General features: G+C 48.9%; 1 protein-coding gene across 4 annotated transcripts in view; it reads right to left on the reverse strand.

Moving 5' to 3' along the window:
* Positions 1-601: 601 nt before the first annotated feature.
* The window catches only part of IFT122 (intraflagellar transport 122), a 72,003-nt gene continuing 49,968 nt past the window's right edge, over positions 602-22,636 (reverse strand). For all 4 annotated transcript variants that reach the window (XM_072785055.1, XM_072785054.1, XM_072785056.1 and 1 more), the window contains 13 exons: positions 22,396-22,557; positions 18,125-18,291; positions 15,252-15,423; positions 13,669-13,771; positions 11,615-11,755; positions 10,335-10,429; positions 7,246-7,346; positions 5,170-5,335; positions 4,556-4,667; positions 3,790-3,915; positions 2,005-2,084; positions 1,505-1,669; positions 602-1,054 (listed from right to left, as the gene is read on the reverse strand). In XM_072785055.1, coding sequence (XP_072641156.1) covers positions 965-1,054; positions 1,505-1,669; positions 2,005-2,084; positions 3,790-3,915; positions 4,556-4,667; positions 5,170-5,335; positions 7,246-7,346; positions 10,335-10,429; positions 11,615-11,755; positions 13,669-13,771; positions 15,252-15,423; positions 18,125-18,291; positions 22,396-22,557 — 1,680 coding nt within the window. In that variant the 3' untranslated portion in view covers positions 602-964. The remainder of the gene's footprint in view (positions 1,055-1,504; positions 1,670-2,004; positions 2,085-3,789; positions 3,916-4,555; positions 4,668-5,169; positions 5,336-7,245; positions 7,347-10,334; positions 10,430-11,614; positions 11,756-13,668; positions 13,772-15,251; positions 15,424-18,124; positions 18,292-22,395; positions 22,558-22,636) is intronic.

The following is a 22,636-nucleotide window of genomic DNA, read 5'->3' on the forward strand; positions in this document are numbered from 1 at the left end:
CCCAACCCCAGGGCTACAGAATGGAAATCATAATCCTTCCATCACAAAGATGGTGTGAGAACTGAGACAACATATGAAACTCGGCTGGCACAGAGAAGGTCCCAATAAATGTCAACTCTCCCTCCCCAGCTTCCCAGCTTCCCACCCTTGCCCTTGAGCTGCTGAATCCGACATTGTTGATGCTCAGGGACAGGGACCTTAGCAGAACCTCAAACAGGTTCACTGGCTTCAGGAGCTGGAGGGCAGGGCAAAGTGCAGTGGGGTGGAGCCTTTGTGGGGCTAGGGGAATAAAGTGAAGGGGAGGCAGGTGCTGGCCCTAGCCAGGAAGCAGAGGGTGGGCTCCAGAACCTCAGAAAGGTCCTCTTTGCCATCTTCTGTGGAGCCAGGAACCTTATTTTCTGGTAAAGATGGAGCCCCACTAAACCAGAATAAATAAATACCCGTTCCCCTACCCATTCCCATATTGCCATTTCGATTAGATTAAATTTTAAGAGCAGGCAAACGTAATGTTCCTCTCAGATCAAATTAGAAACAGGTGCACTTTTGCATAAGGAAATTAAGTTGCAGACAATATGAAGATTTGCTAAAATGCAGACACTGATGAAAATAAGTAGCCCTTTTATTTGTAATTATTGAGGCAATCTGTTCGCAAAGTGTACATGTTAATGGTCTGACAGATCTGTGGACTCCAGCAGGCTGCCACGAACAACTCAGAGCCTTTCTGAAAGTAACAGATTTTTTTTTCTTAGAAAATATATGTACATTCTCTTCGCCATCTCCTGGTGCTATTTACAAGGCACGAAATGCCATAAATAGGAATTCCGTGGTTACACGAGGCCCCTCCCTAAAATACACACTTGATCTGGGCAGAAGACACATTCTGACAGTTTAACTCTTTCTTCCTTTGACAGCCCAGCCAAATGTGAGGTGGCCCTGATGGGAGTGGTGGTCCTGAGGGGGCCGGTCATGGGCTGGGGTCATCGATGCGCCTCCGACAGTAGGGGCAGCAGGTGTGCTGAAGCACCAGGAGCTCGTAGTCCTCTGAGTGGAACATCTAAGGAAAAATGGTCATGATCCAGGGCTAAGCCCTGAGCCTGGCAGGGCCTGCTGCCCTTCCAAGGACACTTGACAGTGAGTCAGGGCTAGAAACACCAGATCCAGAACACCTTTGTCTGAGGACTCAAAGGGAGGGGCATGAGGGTCTGGAGTCTGAGGCCCCTTTTTTCTGAATGAAATTCAAAGGTGTATCAGTCTTGCCTGGCTCTCCCAAATGAAGGACCAGGGGCAAGCCCACTCCAGTGTATGGAACACAAGTGAAAGGAGGGAGGGCCTAAGGATGGCTGAGTCTCTTCCCAACTTGGAGCCTTGCCCTTGGCCTTGGGATCACTGTGCTATTCTCAGATGCCAGGTGTCCCCAAGGGGACACCCCAAGGGGACACCTGGGAAATGGAAAAGCAGCAAGAAGAAGAAATTGGTAACCACATGTGAGCTGTAGGCACAGTACCTGGAAGCAGGAGGGGCACATGGTGATGGAAGCATCAGGCAGGAGCGAGCGGAAGTACTGCCACTGCAGGGGCGGGGGCCAGCGCTTGATGAGGACATCCCTTCGGCTCATGGAGCGCAGCACTGACCGGCTCACCACCACAGGCACAAACTCTGAGCCGCCTTGCTGCAGGGTGAGCAGGTGGGAAGAAGAGGGCACCGGTGCTCTCACACAGCCAGGGTGACATGTTAAATGGGTCATGATCCCAGAATCTTTGGGACAACCAGGGAGGATCCAAGAGATTTCCCCTACTGAGTACCTTCATGGAACCCTGCCAGGTCATGTAGCTCCTCTAGCCATCTCTAGTGATAGGGAACCTATCACCTCAACTCTCCTGGCAGCACTGACAGGGAACAAGTCAGCTTCTGCTAAGAAGTGTATATAGGAGAAGGGACCTCCAACACCCCTCCCAACAGGTCTCACATGCCTCCACAGCCCATCACTCAGAGAGGCACCCTCACCTCAAAGCTTAACTTTGCTGTGAATGGGTCATCATCTCCCATGGAGTCCATGGTCTCGTCCAGCCTCAGAGTCTGGGAATCTGGAAGGGTCTGGTCAAGGACAGAACCTGAAGCTGAGTGGGAAACAGGCTCCACTCTCCACCCAATGCAAGATTCACAGGAGCTCTACAAGGGCCTGGTGTGTTTCTCCATGACTGTCTGTGGAACAGGTTTCTAGATGGAGGAATGGAAGGAATGCAGGCCAGGCCCGGGGGGGGGGACAGCCCTGGTCACACAGAGGCTGGGACCAGGACCCAGTGCACAGGTAGGAAAGGGGCTACGATAGGACCTTTGCTGCCCCACATAGACCAGGACATGGCCCATGTAGGCCTGATCAGAAGCACCAAGTGAGCAGAGGCTATAAGATTGCTATGGGTGGGAGTAGAAATAATGGGTTAGCTGGAAACCATGGCCAGCAAACTTGGCAATTTCTGGAGAAACACTTAGCAATCACCAGGTGGTTCTGTAGGCAACTGAGATGGACTCAAAGGTCCTATTTCATGGAGAAGGTGGTAAGAGATCCTGCAAATCCGGCCAGCCAGACCAGGCTGAAGGTACCTAAGGAACTGTCCCCTCTGCCAGACAGTGGCAGAAGAGCTGATGTGAGGCCAGGGCAGGGGTTGCTCCCACAAGGAAGGGCCTCAAGGGAATGGAGGCTGCTGGTGCCATATCAGGTATGAGACATGGTCCCACCGGGCAGCAACAACCCAAAGCATCTGAGAGCTGTGCAGAGGGCTGGTAGGCTGATAGGATTCCTGTCTCCCTTCTTCGGGAGGTAACTCCCTGGCTTTTCCTTTTTCCTCTGCTCCTCAAAATGTGGCCCATGGACCAGCAGCATTGACATTACCTGGAAGCTTATGGAAACTCAGGCTCCCAGTCCACCCAGACCTGCTGATCCAGCTACTGTATGCCAGCAAGGTCCACAGGGGCAGAGTGTGCACAGTCACATGTAGAAGCCCCCCTCTCTTGTGTCTAGCTAGGACACTGAACATGGTCTTAGCCAGAGGGATAAGCTGAGGTGTGGCCTTTGGCCCAAGCTATCCCAGTGAGGATGTGCCCTGAGGTTTTTTGCTGTCATGCTAGGAGTATCAGCCCTTTCCAAGGATTTTAATGTTGATAGGATGCAGGGTTGGTACCGCTGGTGGAATGGGGTGGGTGCTGCCAAGAGTGAAGCCACCCACAGGACAGCAGAGCCAAGAGGACAGGAGATAGCCTCCCACCAGTGCCAAATGAGCACCTGGATCCAGCTGAGTGTCCATCTATGGCTAGGCTTCCTTACACTCTTTTGTTTGCTCAACCTGATGTGGTTTCTGTCTCTTGTACAGACATAAAAGAGACCTAATTGGAAAAGCTGATAGAGACATCATATGTTGTGTTGGTTGCTCATCAACTGTGTATGGCAAGAAGCACAGACAGTACCTTTTAGGAGACAGGGTAGGTGGGAGGCCCTCCTGGAAATGAGGCAAAGGTGAATATCAAGACACCATCTCCTCCTCCACAAGCCTCTTCTGGGCCTGTGGATATGTACTGTTCCCTCCAGTATCTCTGCACATTGGCCAGCTCTCAGCCCATTCCCAGCCCCTGTCCCTGCCACCATGTGGGCCTCTCCAATCACTCGGCAGTGGCCTGCCACACCCTTGCCTCCACCGGCCCAGCTATCCCCCCATGCCCTCCTGCCTCCCATCTTATACCCAGGCCTTGTGCTTGGCTGACACACACAGGAGTCTAGCCCAGCATCCAGGATACTGTTGCTCGTGATCTCTTGCCATTTGTTCTCACGCTTATGTCTTGGTGCCTCCAGGTCAATGAGGGAGACAGCTTCTTCATCAGTGATCCCCTCTTCCAGGTAGAATTCAACCAGGTGCAGCACCTCTAGAGGGCACAGGGCATGGGGAGGGGCCATGGAGTGGCTGTCTCAGGGGGAGCTAGGGGCTGGGATGCTCTCACCAGGTAGCACGAGGGGTGGTGGGAGGATCAGAGTTCCTTCCCCACCCAGTAGCAAGCTTCTCTGTAAGCAAGGAGACACAGCATGGCCGCCTCCTTTTGCTCACCACATGTCTGGAGGAAGCAGGCATGTATGCGTGTATGCATGTGTACGTGTGTACATGAGAACCAATGGCCTTTAGCCCTTCTCTTCCCCATAATAGCTGGATGGGCTCCTCTCCAAGGGAGGAGGAACAGCCTCTGCCCAGCTACCTGGAAGGGGCTTCTGATCCTTTGTCAACATAGAAGGAACCAGGACATAAGAGCTCATCTTAGCCTCTCAGACCAAATGCCTGACCAGTGGCACCTGGAGCATTTGTGTTATGCAAAGCCCCATGCCAGGTTCTGAGGGGTAGGTGCTTCAAGTCTGGGCAGCCCTGGATCCTAGTTCTGGGAACCCTTAGTGACTGAGTGTCTGGTGGGGTGGGTGTCACACTGTCCCTAATTTACAAATGAGGACACGTGTGGCCAATCAACAGTGGAGAGAGTACAGCCATCCATGGCTGCTCCATCTGCATGCCAGACTCACCATAGGAAGAGGCAGAGAAGACGAATGGCTGGCGGCAATTGATGCAAACATTGCCCAGGTTGTTCAGCAACGGGTTGTTGGTGGAGCAGCGGTAGCACAAGGGCACCAGCTCCTACAAAAGCACAAGAACCACAACTGCATGAGGATCAAACCCAGAGTGAGGACATGCTTCCCGCTCTGATTTCAGTCCCCTGGGGCCTGGTTGCCAAGTAAAAAGGCCACCTGTGTGGGCTAAGGCAGGGGCTCATAGGACAAGGTGAAGGCAGAGTGACCTGGGCATGGAGGAGCAGAGGGAGGTCAAGGGCAGAGCAGTGCGGGCTGGACTGTAGCCAATTCAGAGCCTCAGAGGAGGACTAGGCAGCAAGAAAGGGGAGGGTTCTGTGGCCCACAGGGACCAGGGACTGTGGCTGGAGCACAGCAGGCTGAGTAGAGAACAGAGGAAGCAGAGAGGAAAAAGCAGGAGTTAGCAAACCAGGGCTTGGGAAGGGGAGGAGGGTGCAGAACTCTGAGAGCATGGTAGCTATCTTTCAAACAGAACCCAGTCCAGGAAAGAAAGCATCAGGAGATGTCCAAGAAGAAAGGAAGCCTCCTGCCTGAGAAAGCTGTGCCCTCACCTCACTGTCATGGAAGGGCTTGGAACGGATGGTCAGGCTACCCAGCTCAATGGACTTCTGGAACCTGGCGGGGATCTGCAGGCCCTGCAGCTTGTCATAGGCATGCCGAGCCAGCTTGTAGGCACCCAGGGCTTTGCTTTGCTTGGCGAGAGTGAAGAGCGTGTTCCTGCAGGTGACAAGGTTAAGGACAGCAGAGGCCACACTGGGCCCAAGAGCTGGCACTGATTACCCTCAGAGTGAGCCCTATACTGGAATGCAGCTTATTCTAGTGCCAAGAGGGCATGGGCAGGGCCTGAGGAGTGCTTTGCTCATTTGTGGGATGTAAGTGTACTTCTCAGATATCACGGCACAGGGATTTTTCCAGAGATAAAAACAGTGCAGTTTCCATTAATATTTTAAATTTGCTTAGGTTCTGCTGATGGCTCATCTTGTACCCTGACTAGGCCAAAATGACTCTTCCCACCTAGGCCAGCCTGCCAGCCAGGTCCTAGGATGTATAGCACCAAATGCCATCCTGCTCTAGCCTCGCCAGGTGGGGCTGGTCCCAGATTGCCTGTGGAGCTCACTCAGAACCAGCTCACAGAGACTATGGGGTATAGAGCACTTCTTTCTGCCCACACTTCACCAGGAGTCACAGTGATTTCTGAGTGACAGGCCTCCCCTACTCTCTGAGACTCTCCTCTGAGCTCCTCAATCTCAGGCCACAAGCCTTTGCACTTGATCCCAGGTCATCTAAATGTTAGCTGTGCCCAGGCCAAGCCTGACCTCTCTTCCTGGCCCTGCTTGTGAACTCTCTGCCCCACTTCTCCGTGGCAAGCCCCAAGTACCATGCCTCCTTCCCAGTCTCCTTCCCCCTGATGCTCCTGTTCCCCACAACCCCAGTGTGGCTCCTTCCACTCCAGAAGTTACATGGTGGTAAGTTTCCTTGTCTGTGTCTCCACTATCATTCCTCAAAGTCAGGTACCATGTTGGGATCCATTTCCAGGTCCCCAGTGAACAGTATAAGGTACAGCTTAGGGCAGGGGTTCAATCAAACTCTGTTGACTTGGGACACCTGGGTGGCTCAGTGGTTGAGTGTCTGCCTTCGGCTCAGGGCGTGATTCCGGGATCGAGTCCCATAGTGGGCTTGCATGGAGCCTGCTTCTCCTCCCTCCGCCTGTGTCTCTGCTTTTCTTTGTGTGTCTCTCATAAATAAACAAACAAACAAACAAACAAAAAAACCTCTGTTGACTTGAACAGAATTTGCTGGAAAGGTTGGGGACAGGTTCCAAGGCTCTGGCAGATGTGGCCTTGGCCACTCCTCTGCAAAGGTCTGGGTCAATGAAGGCACCATTCGATTCCTCTGAAATGTAAATGATGGGTCTGGAACCCTTTAAAGAAGCCATTTCTTTAAAGTGGTACTGATCCATCCACGACCTCTCCAGCCTGGCTCCAATTTCTCCTGTACACAGTATTTACTTCACTTCTATGCCTTCCCATGTGCTGGGTACTCCCCTGGAACATCTACTCTACTATCTTCCCTGGTAGTCTTATAGGATAGGCATCAGCTTCTCTAGGCAGCCTTCCCTGATCATGGGCCCAGCCTTGACTACATTCCACCCTTGATCATAGCACATATCCCACTGAACTAAGCCCTGACACTTGTTACCTCCTCTACTAGATGGCAGCTTTTTCACATACCACCAATGTCTGAGGTACAGCAGGTGCTCCATCTTCTGGGCTGAACAAATGCCCCCCACCCAGGGAAATGCCCAAGAGTCCAAGTGCTTCCTATATTTGTTATACCCTCATTTATGGGTTCCAGGAGGGCTTGGGCAGTGTGCTGCTTAGAGACCCACTACTGGGCCAAGTCCAGAGAGCCCTGAAAACTAATCTTCTCTTGGCACTGGCCCCTTAGCCTTCCTGGCTGAGCTGCTTCTACATCAAAACAGTAGCAGCAGGACAAACTCTCTTTCTTCCCTGAGGGCTACGGGAGAGAGGGAAGGTTCTGCCAGTAAAGTGATCTGGAACGAACTTCACAGGGGCCATTAGACAAGAGGGGTGGGACAGAGGATGGGGGGTTGAGAGAAAGGATACACTTTAGAGATGCCCAGGGGGGTGTCTTTGGTTAGGCTGTGCAGGAGGAATCTGGAGATGTTGAAGAGGGTTTCAGGAAGATGGAAACTGAAGGGCTCCTCCTGCAGTGAAAAAGCAAACAAGGATTGAATTCCTCAACTAAGCAGCTGCTAGACCAGGCCAAAAGGCAAATACCAATAATTCTGAAATATTCAATAAAAGAGCAGTCTCCCTTAATGAGCAGCTATTATGTGCTGGGCACTTTACAGCTGCTGTCTCATGTGGTCTTTATTTTTTTTTTTTTTAAGATTTTATTTATTTATTCACGAGAGACAGAGTCTCGAGAAACAGAGACATAGGCAGAGGGAGAAGCAGGCTCCATGCAGGGAGCTCGATGCAGGACTTAATCCTAGGACTCCAAGATCATGACCTGAGCCAAAGGCAGACACTCAACCACAGAGGCACCCAGGTGTCCCTTGTGTGGTCTTTAACACAATACTGTGAGGATGCATTTTCATCTTCACTGTACTGATAAGAAAACTGAGGCCCATAGAGATGACTTACCCAAGTCACTCAGCTAGAAAAGAGCTGAAGGAGGATTCAAACCCAGGTCTGATTCCAAAGCCTAAGAATGCCTCTCTCCCAAGTTGCTACTGCCTCTGGGGTTAGTTATGATTCCATTTCCCTGAGCTCAAGTTGTCTCCAATTAGCTCTGAGAAAGAGGACCTTTTATGTAATTTAGGACATGACCAGACCTAAGCATGTCATTAAATTGAGGCAGTTAACTCTTTAGAGCCTGAAATCATGTGCTTCTTCTCAGCTCTCCAGCAACAGCCTGGCTGTCCAATGCCCACCAAATGTGCACATGTGCTGGAGCTCCTCAACTGCTTATCCTCGCACTCCTAGAACCTGGCACGGGCCCTAGCAGACCAGGCACTCACACACACAAATGGGTCTTCTGTACCTAGAGGCTGCCAGAAGTTCAGCACAGTAGACCGACCACATGGAATTTTCTACCAGGAGGGGGTCCGTAATAGGTTAAGAATACCATTTTGAAGGGATCTGGCACATTGTCTACAAACTAAGACTACTTTAGATGACAAGATGAAAGCAAGCCAGCTCCCACCCCCCCCCTCGAGCACTTACATGGTAATAAACTGACATTTCCTGAAGGGTCTTACTAAGCCGTACTTGTCACTGTGCCAACAGGACTTAGGCCCTAATTGGCCTAAATTTGTGAGAACTTACTTTATATTACTACTTGGATTTGGAGCCCAGTATTCTCTCTTTAGCTCTCATTTAAATTTCTAGAGCCTCTGTTAGTTCCAAGAACCCAGGAAAACCTGAGACTGCATCCTTTTCTGGGTGAGAGCCAGGGAGAAGCTTGCCTTTGGTTTGGAAGCTAAGAAACATCCCAGGAAGAACAGAATTGGTGGGCGGGGGAGGGGGGTCCTCAGGATTAGTACCTCTCCTCTGGGAAAGAAGCCATTACCTCAGGAGAGGACTGATGCTTCCCTTTCCAGTCTGCTCTGACTCAGAGCTGCTCTCTTGGGCCCTAATGCACCTGATAGAAATGAGGGGCCCTGAAAAGACTATAGGGAAGATGAGGTCCTTTGAAACCACACCATGGTGTAGGGAAGAGATGAGATGAAGGACTGACAGCAGGTCCAGGTAGAGCCTAGCAGAGTCTTTCTTGCCAGACTTTCTTCAGAGACAAAGAACATGCTCAGTGCTCAGCAGAACTGTGAAATGCTCAGCCTGCTGCGGGGGGGGGGGGGGGGGGGGGAACAGTGGTCGGAAGCCTCCACACAGGGCTGACACTCACCTGTGTCAGGCTCTCTTCCAAGTGCTCTTCCAATATTAACTCATTTAATCCTCACAAGCCCATCAAGTAGGTACTATTATAACCCCCACTTTATAGAGAAGAAAGCTGAAGCATAGAGGCAAGTAAACAATTTGCCAAGGTCACACAGTGCAGCTGGGGAGTGAGGCCAGTGGTTTGCCTTCTCCAATTTAAAGGATGTGGGCGATCAGAAGCTAAGAGCACAGGCTCCGGAGCCAGCCTGTCTGGGTTCTAGTACTGGTTCCCACTTACTAGCTATAGGATCTCTGTGTTTAGTGCCTCTGTTTCCTAATCTGTAAAATGAGGATGACAGTACTTATCTCACAGCATGATTGAAAGGATTAAATAAATTGATATAATAAAGCCTTCAGCACATTGCCTGGTAAATAATAAGTGCTCAAGGGATGCCAGGGTGGCTCAGTCAGTTAAGCATCTGCCTTTGGCTCAGGTCATGATCCCAGAATCCTGGGGTGGAGCCCCACATCAGCTCCCTCCTCTCACTCTACCCCTACCCCTGCTCATGTGCACATGCACTCTCCCTCAGATATATAAAATCTTTAAAAAATAAAACTGTAAATGCTCAATAAAGGTTGGTTATTGGTATTATCCTCCTAGCTTAGCACAGGATAAGCACACCCTGTAGGCGCTTAATCAACATTTGTTGAGTGATTAAAGATAATGCGAATTGAGGAGGCTGATAATAACCTATCACTTGTTCCTCATTGTCAGGAGATAGATTTAAAATGGTTTAATCAAAAGAATCAGGGAGTAACTAAAAAGAACTATTTGGGTCTCTGGAGATCAAGCTGACCCTCCTTTTATAAAGAAAGAAACAGAGAGAAAATAAATTGCTCAAGGGCACCTAGCAATTTAGTGGCAGGGCCAAGGAGACCTTAGACCTTTGGTTAGAGCCAGGCTTTCACCCATCTAGAGTGGAACATCCACCCCTGAAGATTTTAGAGATAATCCTTTGTCTGGCTAACCCAGAGTCAGCCTGAGTTTTATAAATGTAAAGCAGGCAATTAGAAAAGCTGACTCTAGCTCTGGCTTGCCAATTTAAAAGCCCACATCTTGCAACAGGTCAAAAAGGTAGCTGAGGAAAATCAAAGTCCCAAACTTTGTCTCCCAGGAGCAGACCAGAATTTATTGGAAAGTCATCCTGTTGGCCATTTCCATCCAGAGGTCTGCGGCTCTGTAAGACGTGCCCAAGGCCCCTAGCTCAGTAGGCAGCACCCCCCACCAGGTCCCTGTCTCCTGGCCATCTTACCGTGTACCGCTGAATGGCATGGTAACCGTGGTACAGCTCAGCCAAGTGCTGGAAGTGGCGGAACTTGTCAAGCATCATGTCCTTCTGGGCAGGGTCTGAGGAGTGCAGCGGGAGCAGGGAGGGCAGGAGGGGGAAGATATGTCAAGCCATGTCTATAAGGAAAGGCAAGCCAATGGCAACATTGCCAGTGTCAGCTCTCCCCCAATTATCAGACCTGTGCCAGGAAAAGTGACAAGAGATGCAGTGATGGGAAAGGTGCTGTTGAGGAGCTAGGACCACCCCAAGACAGAGAAAGTCTCAGCTGGGCAGAGCATGTGGCCATGGAAAGTCTGAGAATGTTTCTCACAGGTTATCCCAGATCTGACACTACAGCCTACCAGGTCATTCCACTGGAGAGCGCCAGCTGCAGCATGACGATAGTGATCACTAGCCCCCGGACATACCAGAGGAGCCTGGCGTAGAGGGTGAGCAGATGTCTTCATCTCACCTCTAGCCTCTTCCCTCTGAGCCATGCCTTATCCAAAGCACAGACCACTGGCCAGAACAGAAACATCCCACCTTACACCTGGACCCAACAGTTTCTAAACTGTAACCACAGCTTCTGTGAGGCTCACAGCAGCCTTATAAAGAAAGCAGGATAGAGAAAATTAAAAAAAAAAAAAAAAAAAAGAAAGCAGGATAGGATTACCCCCACGCCACAAAAGGGGATATAAAGCTTAGGAAGAAATTGTGACTTATTACAAGTCACCTAGCTGCCTCCAATCCTAGTGTTTCTCCCACTCTGGCATGCTGGCCTTGGTCCAGTGAAGAACATTTTCCTGTCCCCTCTGCTTCCAGAACTCTCTCAGTGCATCATGGGAAGTCTCAAGAAAGCAACATTAAAACTGTTTTCCTGCCTGGGATGAGTGAGAATCTGGAGTGTGTTATTGTAAAGTGATCTCTTTTTCATCTCTCCATTTAATTAAAATTTTTTTAAAGTGCTCACCTGGGTCCAGTTATAGACTCCCAGGTAGCAAGGGAGAGATATGTTCTGAATTAGCAACACAGGCCAGGACCTCCCAACCATAACCCTAGGACGGCCCTCATACCATCATTAAACTTATGGGCAAACTGGAAAAAGATGACACACCAGATTACGCCACTGCAAGACAGGGTTACGGACAATACACCCAATAAACAAGCCCAGGGCTTTAATTAAAACGTCCCGGCTCTTTCGATGTTTATCTTGCTGCCAGAGCAGGGCTTGGGGAAAACAAGCAGCCTGGCTGATGTTTACTTACCTTGAGCTATATCAAGGCACTGCATGGATAGCATCCAGTAATAATAGGCAGCGTCATTAAATCTGCTCTCTACCACGGCATTGTGTGTGAGCTGCTCCAGCACCCTGACCGCTTCTCGCTGCCGCCCGGCCTTGTGGAATGCTGAAGGGGCACAAAAACACACACAATTGTGGGAGTGGGATGAAATTCTGCAGGGCTTGAAAGGGGCTGCTGTAGAAGTAGGACACTCATTGGGAGCATCCGCAGCACTTCGTTGCTGGGATGCGCCTCTCAGGCCGAAGGCTATAAATAACTGAGGCTACATCCTGAAAAAAGTACAGTGAGCTTTATTCCTTTCTGGCTGGGAAAAGGCAACTGACTTCGGAAAAGCATGGCAGAAAGAAAAACCTAGGGGCCAAATTGCAGGGTGAAGTCTGAGGATGGCCCTACCGCCCGTTACTCATGAGGTTTTACCCTCATCCCATTCTAGGACAAAGCTTTGTGACATCTGGGGTGACACGAGTAGCACTCGACACTTTAACATTTTTGGTGGTTTACAAAGTGTTTTTGTTGCTGATTCCACTTTGGATGGTCACAATAGACTTATGAAGGTGGAGGCAAAGTGGCATACTCAAGGTCACAGAACCTAGTCCAACTCAAGTCCTCCATCAGTTTTCAACTGTGTGCTTTTTAATGACAACCTTGAAAAACATGGCTCAGTTCTAGCAACCAAACATTTGTGAAAACATGCAAAAAAAATCTCTGAATAATTCCTATATCCATTTAACATAAATTTTCTGAATCTTCACTACGTGGCCAAACCCATACGATGTTAGGGGCTGCCAGGGAAGCACTTCTAGCTGTGACATTTGCCCACATGTGGGCACTTAGATGATCCAAATCCTCTGCTTTAGAGAAGGAAAAGGTCTGGCCTTTGTTCCAATCTCATCTCCAATCTCTTGTCTGAGTACCAAGTTACTATGGCGATGGATTCTTGGAAGGGCAGACACAGACAGATGGATAGGTTGATGTGTTTTGCCCAAACATGCACATACTTCAGCAACTGGGTGCTCTGGAAATGCTAAAGCAGAAGAGAACATGCTGTCTTTCAATGGGGGCTTTTAGCTGAGGAGCTCCAACAGGGAGACATTTGTTCCGCAATGTGTCCGGAGGTGGCAACTGTTACCATATAGAAGTGTAAATGAGATGCTATGGAATACGACACACCCACCTTCAATTAGAAGACTTCCTAAGGAGGCAGCAAGACCTAGTCACAGGAATCACGTTTCCAGGCAGACAGAGCCTGGTCCAACCCTGGCTCTGCTACTCTCTCTGGCTTTGTGACTTTGCAGGGCACAGTCAGCCTCTGTGTCTCTGCAGGGCTGCTGGCTAGGTTGAGGATTATGTAGTTAAGTGCCAGGTGCTGCCTGACACAGAGAAGGTAGTCACATTTTAAAATTAGTATTACCAGTTAAAGCTCTATGCTTCCTTTCCCTCCTATCTCAGATATTGCCATACTTGGGGTGCAGTCCATTTTACCAGTGGAAATGCCAAAGAACAGAGGACACTGCATTTATCTGAGCCAAGTTACTATTTGCAGTAGAGGAAAGTGGCAGGTGAGACCATGCTTGACACTCTGTGGGAGTCCTCATATTTTGTCCCCACCCCAGCCTGGCTCAAATTCCCTCTCTGCCACTTCCTTGCTGTGGGATTTGCAAATCCCTTTACCTCCTCCAATCTCAGCTTTCCCATCTAGAAAACAGTTCTGACAGCATAGAGCTACTGTGAGGATTAAGTAAGAAGCTACATTTGAGTGCACAGTGCTTTGCTCAGGGAAGAGACAGGACCTGCCTGAGGTCTAAGGGTAAGTGAGTGATGGACCCCGGTGTGTCCAACTCCAAAGCCCATGTTCTTTCCACTGCTCCCCAGTCTTTCACCAGGAAACACGTCTCATCCCCGGGATGAAGTCGTCCATCTTCAGACCTATGATGGGAGGGGCTTGGCAGCCTTCCTGAAATATAAGTCTTGGCAGTACCGTCTCCTCCTTCTGCAAGGTGCTAGTCTGTGTGGCCTACCTTTCTGGGCTTCCTCAAAACGATCATTCTCTGCTAGCCACTGTGCATAGGGCACATAGATGTCATCCTTAAACTCGGGATGCTTCTCGCCCAAAGCAAAGGCCTGGAGGAAGGAGCAAATGCAGTCTTAATAAAGCAGCCCCCACAGCCCCCATGATAACATGGCACTTGGCTGAATCCATTAGGGATGTGTCATATTTTGCCAGCCTGACAACTCAGAGGGGGAGAGTGCCTCCCCCTACCACCACCCCCAGAAACGCAAAAACAAATCAGCTCTTTGAAAACAAAAGGCAATTAACAGCAATATGCAAGCGACTGGATTCAATAACAACACAGTCTGTTTCTGGACCACAGAAGCAGCACAGAATCGGAAACATTTTATTTTGAGGGTTTGCGTGGGCTCCTGTAGCGCTGCAAACAGATTTCTTTTAATTGCAGATGACACCTAAGGAAACAGAATTGACATTATCATCATCACTGCTTATTAGCTGTCAAAGATGACTGTGGACTTGGTGCTGAATGGGACCCAGTGACTGCTTTATCTAAATCCCAGAACCACCTGTCAGGCCAGGAGAACTGGAAATGAGTCATGGGGGACAGTATGTGACAACAGGGAGAAAGTTTGCCTGATGCACAGTGAGGACTGAGTGTTTCTAAGATGCTCTAATTTATGCTACTTGAGAAATCTCCCAATAAATTTATCTTGAGAAGCCATTATTGCCTCCGTCCTTTGCCCCACTTTTTCTCATCAGTAACTTTGTCGCCTCACCAAATGGAGCCACTCAGAGGGCAGACAAGAGTCAGACAGCTTTACTCAGAAAAGATCTTGCTATGGCTCTATAAACTAGACCTCAGTGGGTGGTGTGTGGGTGGGGTGGAGTGGGGACCGTGGGTGCAGCCCCTCATCCTCTCAGGAATGAATTTCAGTCCAGGGCACAGGTAGCCAGTGACCTGGAGGGTAGGAGTCAAGCCATGGAGTGGGCAGCTCATTGGCTACTTCAGCCAGCCTGGCCTTAGCCATCTTTCCCTTCAGGCCTGGCTAATTCTTCCCATCCACCCTTCACACCAGAGGAGTCCAGGTTAGGGGAAAGGGGGAGAAGGAGTTGCCTGTGAAATGGCTCTGGTAGCCTGCACTTGAGGAGTATGGGTGGCATTTTCTGTCAAATGGCACCCAGCAGATTTTGAATGCTACACAGGTGTGTCTCCATGTCAGAGATTCATCAGCCTGTGGTGCTGGTCAAAAGCAGCTCAGACCAACAGCAGGCACCGGGCTATCCTATTAACTCTCACATCCCTGGTGTCTATCACAGGGCTCCCCTGAAGCCAGCAGTGCATAGAGATTTTCTGAATGAATGAATGAATGAATGAATGAATGAATGAACAAACGAATAAATGGAGAGCTAATATTGAAAGGGCCTGTAAGACACTCTGGTTCAAAGAATTTGAGGGTAGGCTCCTGATTACCAGGCCAATGTTCATTCCCATGATGAAGGCAACTGCCCTCCAACCAAACCACAAAAAGCCCCTTGTGGTCCAGGGCTCAAGTGGGGCTCCCTTGCCCAGGAGGCATGCTATACCCTCACCTCATCCCAGCGCTGGGTTTCCACATGCAGCTGAACCAAGGACTTCAGGTCACCAATCTTCAAGTAGGTTTCAGCAGCATAGCCAGGGTTATCCAGCTTTTTAAAGTAGTAAGCACACATCAGCAGGGGCTCCCGCTCGGCCTTGTCCAGTTTACGGGCAATGTCGATTAACCTGGAGGTGAAAGCACAGGGAGGAGATGGATTCCTGTAATAGGAACCTAATGAAAGAAAGCAGATCTTCTTGGGTCTTCTTGAGGGCAGGCTCCATGTTGATTCATGTCGATGTCCCTAATGCTCGATATGGGGCCATGCCCCTGGTGCTTGACAGGTGGCTATTAAATGAGTAAATATATAATCCAGAAAACACTGCCCAGTGACCAGGAGAAGTCCCCCGCTAAAGGACACCGTCTCCCTGACTTTGTGTGCCTTTCACAGAGTCACTATCTACCCAGGAATGTCTGGGGAGAGAAATGAACAGCTACGATCACCTACTGGTCCAAGCACAGTGCCATGAGCTTTCACATGTGTGATCTCACTGAATCCTCATTGCCCTGACAGGTACTATTCTTTTCCTTCTACAGATGAGAAGACTATATAGGCTAGGTAGAAGGTGAAATGGCTGCTCAAGACTTTGCAGCCAGGAAGCGGCAGAGGCAGAATGCTTTTTACACACCATTTCAGGAATTCTCACGGGAAAGTAGAGGCAGAAGCAGGAGAGTCCTTCAGCCACCAGGACTTCAGAGGAAGAAGCATGTGTGGAACCTGCGCTGAGTTCTGGAAATCTTGGCTGTGCCTCTCCTGCCGGCCAAGGTGCTACCCACGGGTGAAGGGCCCCAGGGACCACTGGGGCTCACCACTTCTTCCCAGGGGTAACTGGCCTTCCCACTATTTATGGAGACCTGGGGGGTGGATGAAACATGCTTGTTCCCTCTGGTCAGGCTAAGGTTTAGAGTAAAACCAGCTCTCTACCCAGCTTGCTCTTTGTGAGAAGAGAAGGGGAAGCAGCTGTAACAGATCCCTGTCTCAGACACAGGCAAGCTCGGGGAGGCCTGTCAATCTGTACTTAGAATAATAATGGCATCTAAAAATAACATTTCTCAGCAGAGAAAGAACGCATTTTTAGGGAAAGGTGGCACAGCCAACCCTTTAGAGCCCCCCAACCCCACCCATCAAACCGAATGTCCCTGGAGAAGAGGCACCTTTTACAACCAGACCTGGAAAAAGGAGGGAACATACTTAAATATCTCTTTCCTGAACTAGTTAGGCATCTCCAGAGTAACCTGATACATGTCAGTTGCAAATGAAAGTGACATGAAAAACCAGAGGGGAGAGCAGGGCCACAAATCTGCTTGGCTCTCTTCTGTACCACTCCTTTTGTGAAAAGAATAAACTGGTGGGGGAGGGCAAGATCTATGCCTCTACCTTTAAGAAACTTTATTCTTCCACCAGGGAAAGATGGGGTGGTAGGTCACATATGTATGGGGTGTATGTGAGGAGCATACACACTAACTACATGGTGGGGGCTCAGGGAGGTAACTTAGTCATTAACCAACCTCTCCTTACTCAGGTCCTGCCTAGGCCACCACTACCTATGGACCACAGTGTGGCTTCCAGAATAACCAACAGCCTTTGGGGCTCAGACTGAGCCCCCTCAGGAGCTGCTCCCTCACCTATTCTTTACTAGCTGTGGCAGTATGCCCCTGTACGTGTACATGTACACACACACATATATACACATGTGAATATGAAGTCTATCCTCCTTGCCTATGGGAGGAGAAAGCCCTCCCTCTGGAGGTCTGGTGCTCTAGGAGTCTCAAAATTCTCTCTCTAGGCAGCCCCACTACCTGCCTGCCCCTCTTCTGTTCTCTATCTTGGTGAAAGAACAGCTTTCAACTCCCTTGCCCAGCCAGCTCTGACACCTGCACCCAGCTGGGTCCTGTCAGTTGTGGCTCTTCCATGTCTCTTTCTTTCCTTCAGCCACATGTCCCCCTGGTGCACTGACTGGCCATTTACTTGGCCTCCCTCCCTCTCCTTTTCCCTCCTTCTACATCTACTACCTGTGTGAGCTTGCGGCAGCACAGAACCGACCAGGGTCCTTACCCCTATTGACAAATCTCAAGGCCTCCACGTGGCACCCAAGGCACTCCCAGGGTGGCTATCCCAGATCCCCCTGTCTGGAGCCACCCTCCTGCCCCTACACCTGTATTCCATCCCCAGCCAACTCCTGGTTTGTGCTGTTCCTTTGGCCTCATGCCCTTCTCCTTCCTACCCTACCTCTTAAAATTTAAGGCCCTTCACTTTACAAAGACCACATCCTAGAAGATGATGTCCACAGTTCCTCCCGTGAGAATTCATGTCTCCTTCCCTGGTGTGCTTAGAACTGTTCTTGTTCTTTAGTTACTACCATTACACATGCTAGGGGCACTAAAATCAGTCAGGTCAGTCTGAAGCTCCGTTAAATGGTTTCTCAGCTATTTTGCCTCCTGTGATCACTTGGTCCTTGAGCCTTGGTTTCCTCATTTGGAAGCTGGGCATGGAAACACCACAGCTTAGGGTGTTGGGGAGCATCAAATACCTGCAAGATATAGCAGTGCCTGGCTCCTAGGAAAGGCTCAGTGAATGGCAGTTCTAATGCCTGGGTGTCTCCCCCTACTCTTCTTCCATCCCCCGACCCTTTCCCCAGGGACTCACTAAGCTCCTCAAAGGCAGTGATTGCTTTGTTCAATCTCTGTGTCTCCCAAAAACCTAGTCACTATAACATTTGGATTATATATTTAGAAAAATACTGTATTTTCCCTTGTCAGTCAAAACCAAGAGATGACATGACATGACATGCTGCCAAATGCTTCTTGGGGCAGGAGCTGAAAACCCACATGTCAACCCAACCATGGTCACCGGTGATCTCTATGGCCTTGACGTGCTCTCCCGCTGAGATGTACATCTCCACGGCGGCTTTAGGCTCGTTGATATTTCTAGCCCAGTCAGCCTGTTTGGTGATTAGCATCTTTGTTTCTTTGGGGTCTCCAGATCCAAGGAAATCCTGAGGAAGCACAACAAACAAAAACACTCCGGATTAGAACTTCCTGCTGCCAGCATTACGTCAGGCTGCCGAAAGCTGGAGCAAGGAAGGGCTCTGTTTGGCTGAAGTAGGCAATCAGGATGCAGGCACGAGCCCATCCCTTCATGGCTGATTGGGGGGCAATCCCAGGTGTCAGGGAGGAGTGCTCATAGACCCCACAGGTGTTCCTCAGGGGTATGGGGACAGTGTCAAGGACTATGGCCCTGAACATTTCCTGTCCTTCCCACTAACAGACATTTGTTCTTCAGCTAAACAATACTTTCCGGACTCTTTGGAGTACTGTACACAAACTCTGCAGTGTTGAGGTTTTATGATCAGGTTACTTTCTCTCTCTCTCTCTCTCTCTCTCTCTCTCATATAGAGTTGGATATATGTGTGACTATTCCCATATAGTGACTCTATAACCTGGTTGCCTAATTTCAAATATCCAGACCTACAATCTTCATTCAGATAATAGGGACAATACCACATGCCTCATAGTGAGGCTAAGCACATGGCCCCATAAACCTAAACAGACAAAATGATGTACAGAGTTCTGGGGGAACCCCTCTGTGCCCCCTCTTCAACTACGCTAGAACTACTTTTCACATCTGTTTTCTGATTCTCCTGCCTGAATTTAGGGCATCATCCCATTGGCTTCTCCCCCCAGTTATGTGCCTAGAGCAGATAAGAAGCACAAGTATTCTTGGTTAGTTACTTTTCAACTGGATGATATCAAACCCTGTTATGATTATCAGATCTGTAGGGGTAGGGGCAGCAGGAGGCATGGGGTGGGGGGAGTGAGGGGAAAGGCCTAGAGAGAATCTGGAAGGAAGAGATGTCCTTCAACCACAACATGTGGCCTCTGAAAGGTCTATGCCTGGTTTTCCTGGGTTTGCCCTGGAATGTGTAAGAAACAGCCTCAAAAAATCACCTCTTTTTAGGATACAGTTAGCCCAAATATATACATGGGAGTTTGCCATAGTTGAGGCAGCTTTGGTGCTGGTATTTTTAAAGGTAGGGCTTTTCAAAAAGGGAAATTGAGAGTGCTTAGAGCCCAGATCTGCATTACTAGTAAGAAGTGGTTTGTCTCAGGAATAATGTACCCTGCAGAGAGTGCACTGTGTCAACCTCACAAAGTATAAAAAAAAGCATTCCTTTCCCCATGATTAGCACTCATTTGTCAAGAAAGTACAGTCAATGTATGCTAAAAACCCACTTGAACAATTAGCTCTCTCTCTTTTTTTTCCATTTGCTTTCAGGGTAATTGTGTAGTCCCTAAAATAATATATTAGATTGGCCTAAAACAACAGGAGGAAAGGGCATCATTTACCCTGATGCTGGGGAACCAATAAAAGGCCTATCTTGCTGGCCTCTAGTCTCTCTGGAGTTCACACAGGGGAAGAAGCTAGGAAAGCATTCACTGACAATCTGAAGATGCCTAGTTTGGGCCATTAAAGATATAGCCTTTACTCTTGGCAGCTACTGTAATACATACTGGTTATGCCAGTGCAAAGCTCGAAACTATGCTAACCCATTTAACCTGGTTGGTTAAATGAGGTTAGCAGCTGGAGAAAACAGGCACCATAAGAGTACAGAAATGTCCTTCAAAGTGAGTGCTCCAGGGACTCAGGGTGACTAGTGAGGGTCAGAGGCCATGAGTGAGCCATAAATTTGGGTCATCAACAAGGAGACCAACCAAACATATAGCTCACAGGTTTGGAGGAGCCACCTCCAGCCCAACAGCCCAACTCAGAGAGCTCTGACTTAATTGAAGCTGAGTCTAAATGATTCCTTAATTGAAGCTGAGTCTAAATGATTCCTTCGAGGCTCAGCAAACTGGGTTTTCAGAGGTTCTTTGGTCCCATGAAGCTAATTTACATGTTATCTAGGGCCATGGCAAAGACTGTGTCCTAGAGTGGACAGAAAGAGGCCGTGCTGAGTGATGAATGAGACTAAACAGTGTTCTCATGCCTGGTGATTTTGATAAGGACATACTACATAAGAGTTAAGAGCATTATAATTCCCTTTATCACCATATAAACATGTCACTTATCCGGAAAGCATACAATTTATTTGTACGTGGGAATGTAATTTAAAAATTTTCTGAAAACCAGATTGAATCTTGGGAAGCAATTTTCAAGTAAACAAAAACATGCCATGTTAATAAGCACTGTATTTCCCCAACCCCCCAACATAATTTATATGTACACATTTCCTCAAAGTCAGACTATTGGGGGTGGGGGGTTGAAACAGAACCAACTTACTTGGAATTTCGATCAAAAACTAAAACCAAAACAACCCCCAGAATATTTACCTTCATAGAGGCAAACCAGATGGAGTGTGTAAGTGGGCTGCATTTCTGGATAGGAGACTGTGGGTGCATGAAGCCCACCTGAGGTGTGAGGAGGGGCCTCAGTGTAGGGAGAAGAGTGGGGCTGGCTGGGGAGAAGCCTGAAGAACAGCCACTCTGTGGTCACACTTAGCTCCTCTCATTTTCCCAACCTTTCTATAGTTTGGCCTTTGCAAAGGGCTTTCTCATATATTATTTTGTGCAATTCTCAGAAATGAGCTGAGCTGTAGCTATGGTACCCTATGAGAAGAAAATGGAAGCTCAACAAAGTGAAGAAGCTTTTCCTAGGTCACCCATGGGAAGGACCAGGACTCATAGCAGCTCTCCAAACGTCAAGGTGAGCACCACCACTGCCTACTAGGTTTCAGAGGTTCTAGGAAAGGCTTCTGAAGAACAACTACAACCTGCTGTTCCTAATGCCTATATTCTACTCCTAGGGATTCAATCCTCTAGTTAAGGTTCTGTCCTCAGTTTAAATGTCATTATCTTCAGAAAAAGACATAATGATTTAGTTGTTCTCAGTATGAAGTTAGTGCTAAATTGTGTGTGTGTGTGTGTGTGTGTGTGTGTGTGGTGGGAGTGTAAGGAGAGGGTAAAAAAGTGGAAGAGGACAAAGTGGGGGAACCTCAAGCACTTGGATCTGGGGGATGGGGTGAAGGAACCATCAAAGTAAAGAGACAGGTTAGGACCCAGGTACTCATTCAGAGCAGAACCCCCTGGGCCACATCACAGTGACCAAGATGCAACCCTCACCTCCAGGATCTCACAGGTGTAAGATGAAAGAGCGTAGCCATCTTTGGAAACAAAAAAGGAGAAAAAAAATGGGGAACATTTTCCATCTTGAATTTGTGAGCTAGATAATTACCATTAATAGCCACTAATTGGTTGTGGCTGATGACTCACTTAATAACATTGTGAAGCTTATTCTGACAGTACCAGGAAAGGCAGGTTAACAAAGGCAACTCTGCGGAAGGAAGAACCTGGTTGCTCAATGCACCCAAGGCTCTTTTACCTCGTATTAGCTCCCCAGTGGGACTTGTTCTCACATAAACCATCAGGAGCCTGCTCTCGGAAGACCCCTGTCATGTACCCAGACCTGCTAGGGACTAACCTTTATAGAGGACCTGCAGATGCAAGAGGAAATCTCCATCACTCATACAGATGTACCTCTGGGTGACAGAAAGCACACTGTGCTAGTACCAGAGGGCAAGGACTCTGTTATGGTATTTCCAAGGCCCAGTGCAAAGCCCAGTATCAATCAGAGAGCAGATACTTAGGAAACCTTGGCTGAAGTGAACCGTATTGTCCCATATGACAATGGTAGAATCAGCTTGTGCCTGAGGACGCTGATTCTCAGTGGCTTCTACAAAGAAAGGTTTGAGAGAATTTGTGGGAGAAAGATCTGAAGCCCTGGACCCTGAACACTTAATGAAGGGACATGCTGGTTCAGACTCAGTCTACAGACAGTCCATCCAGTCCACTCTGTCACTGACAAAGGTCTGAACTACCATACTCTTGTCCCTTTGATCTCAGCCTAAAAGGTCAGCTTTAGGTCAGCTTAAACCAGTGGCCATCGATGGTTTCTTTGTTTGCCAATTTGCCCAAACTCTTTCTAATAAGGCCATTGCTATTTTTCCATTTGTGTCACTTCTTGGGGTAAACATCTTAGGCAGCACCGTATCGGAACGCAGGTGGGTTCCATGAATCTTGGGCCCAGGATATGGCTGGATTACCTTGGCATACTCAAACATGCGGAGGTCAGTGTACATGTTGAGTGCGAGGTTCTCGTGCCCACTCCTCTTGTACAGTTTGGCGGCTTCATGGAACTTCCCCTGGTAGGAAAATACATCTGCCAGAAACAGGTCATTGTTGGTCTCTCCCCGCTTCTTCCTCTCCTGGAAAAATTAGAAGCACAGGAAATAGCCTCTGCAGCCATGGCAGGAAGCAGCCTTTACAAAGGTTAGATGTTGCTAT

This window comes from Canis lupus, chromosome 19, assembly GCF_048164855.1.
Source record: "Canis lupus baileyi chromosome 19, mCanLup2.hap1, whole genome shotgun sequence".
NCBI lineage: Eukaryota > Metazoa > Chordata > Mammalia > Carnivora > Canidae > Canis > Canis lupus.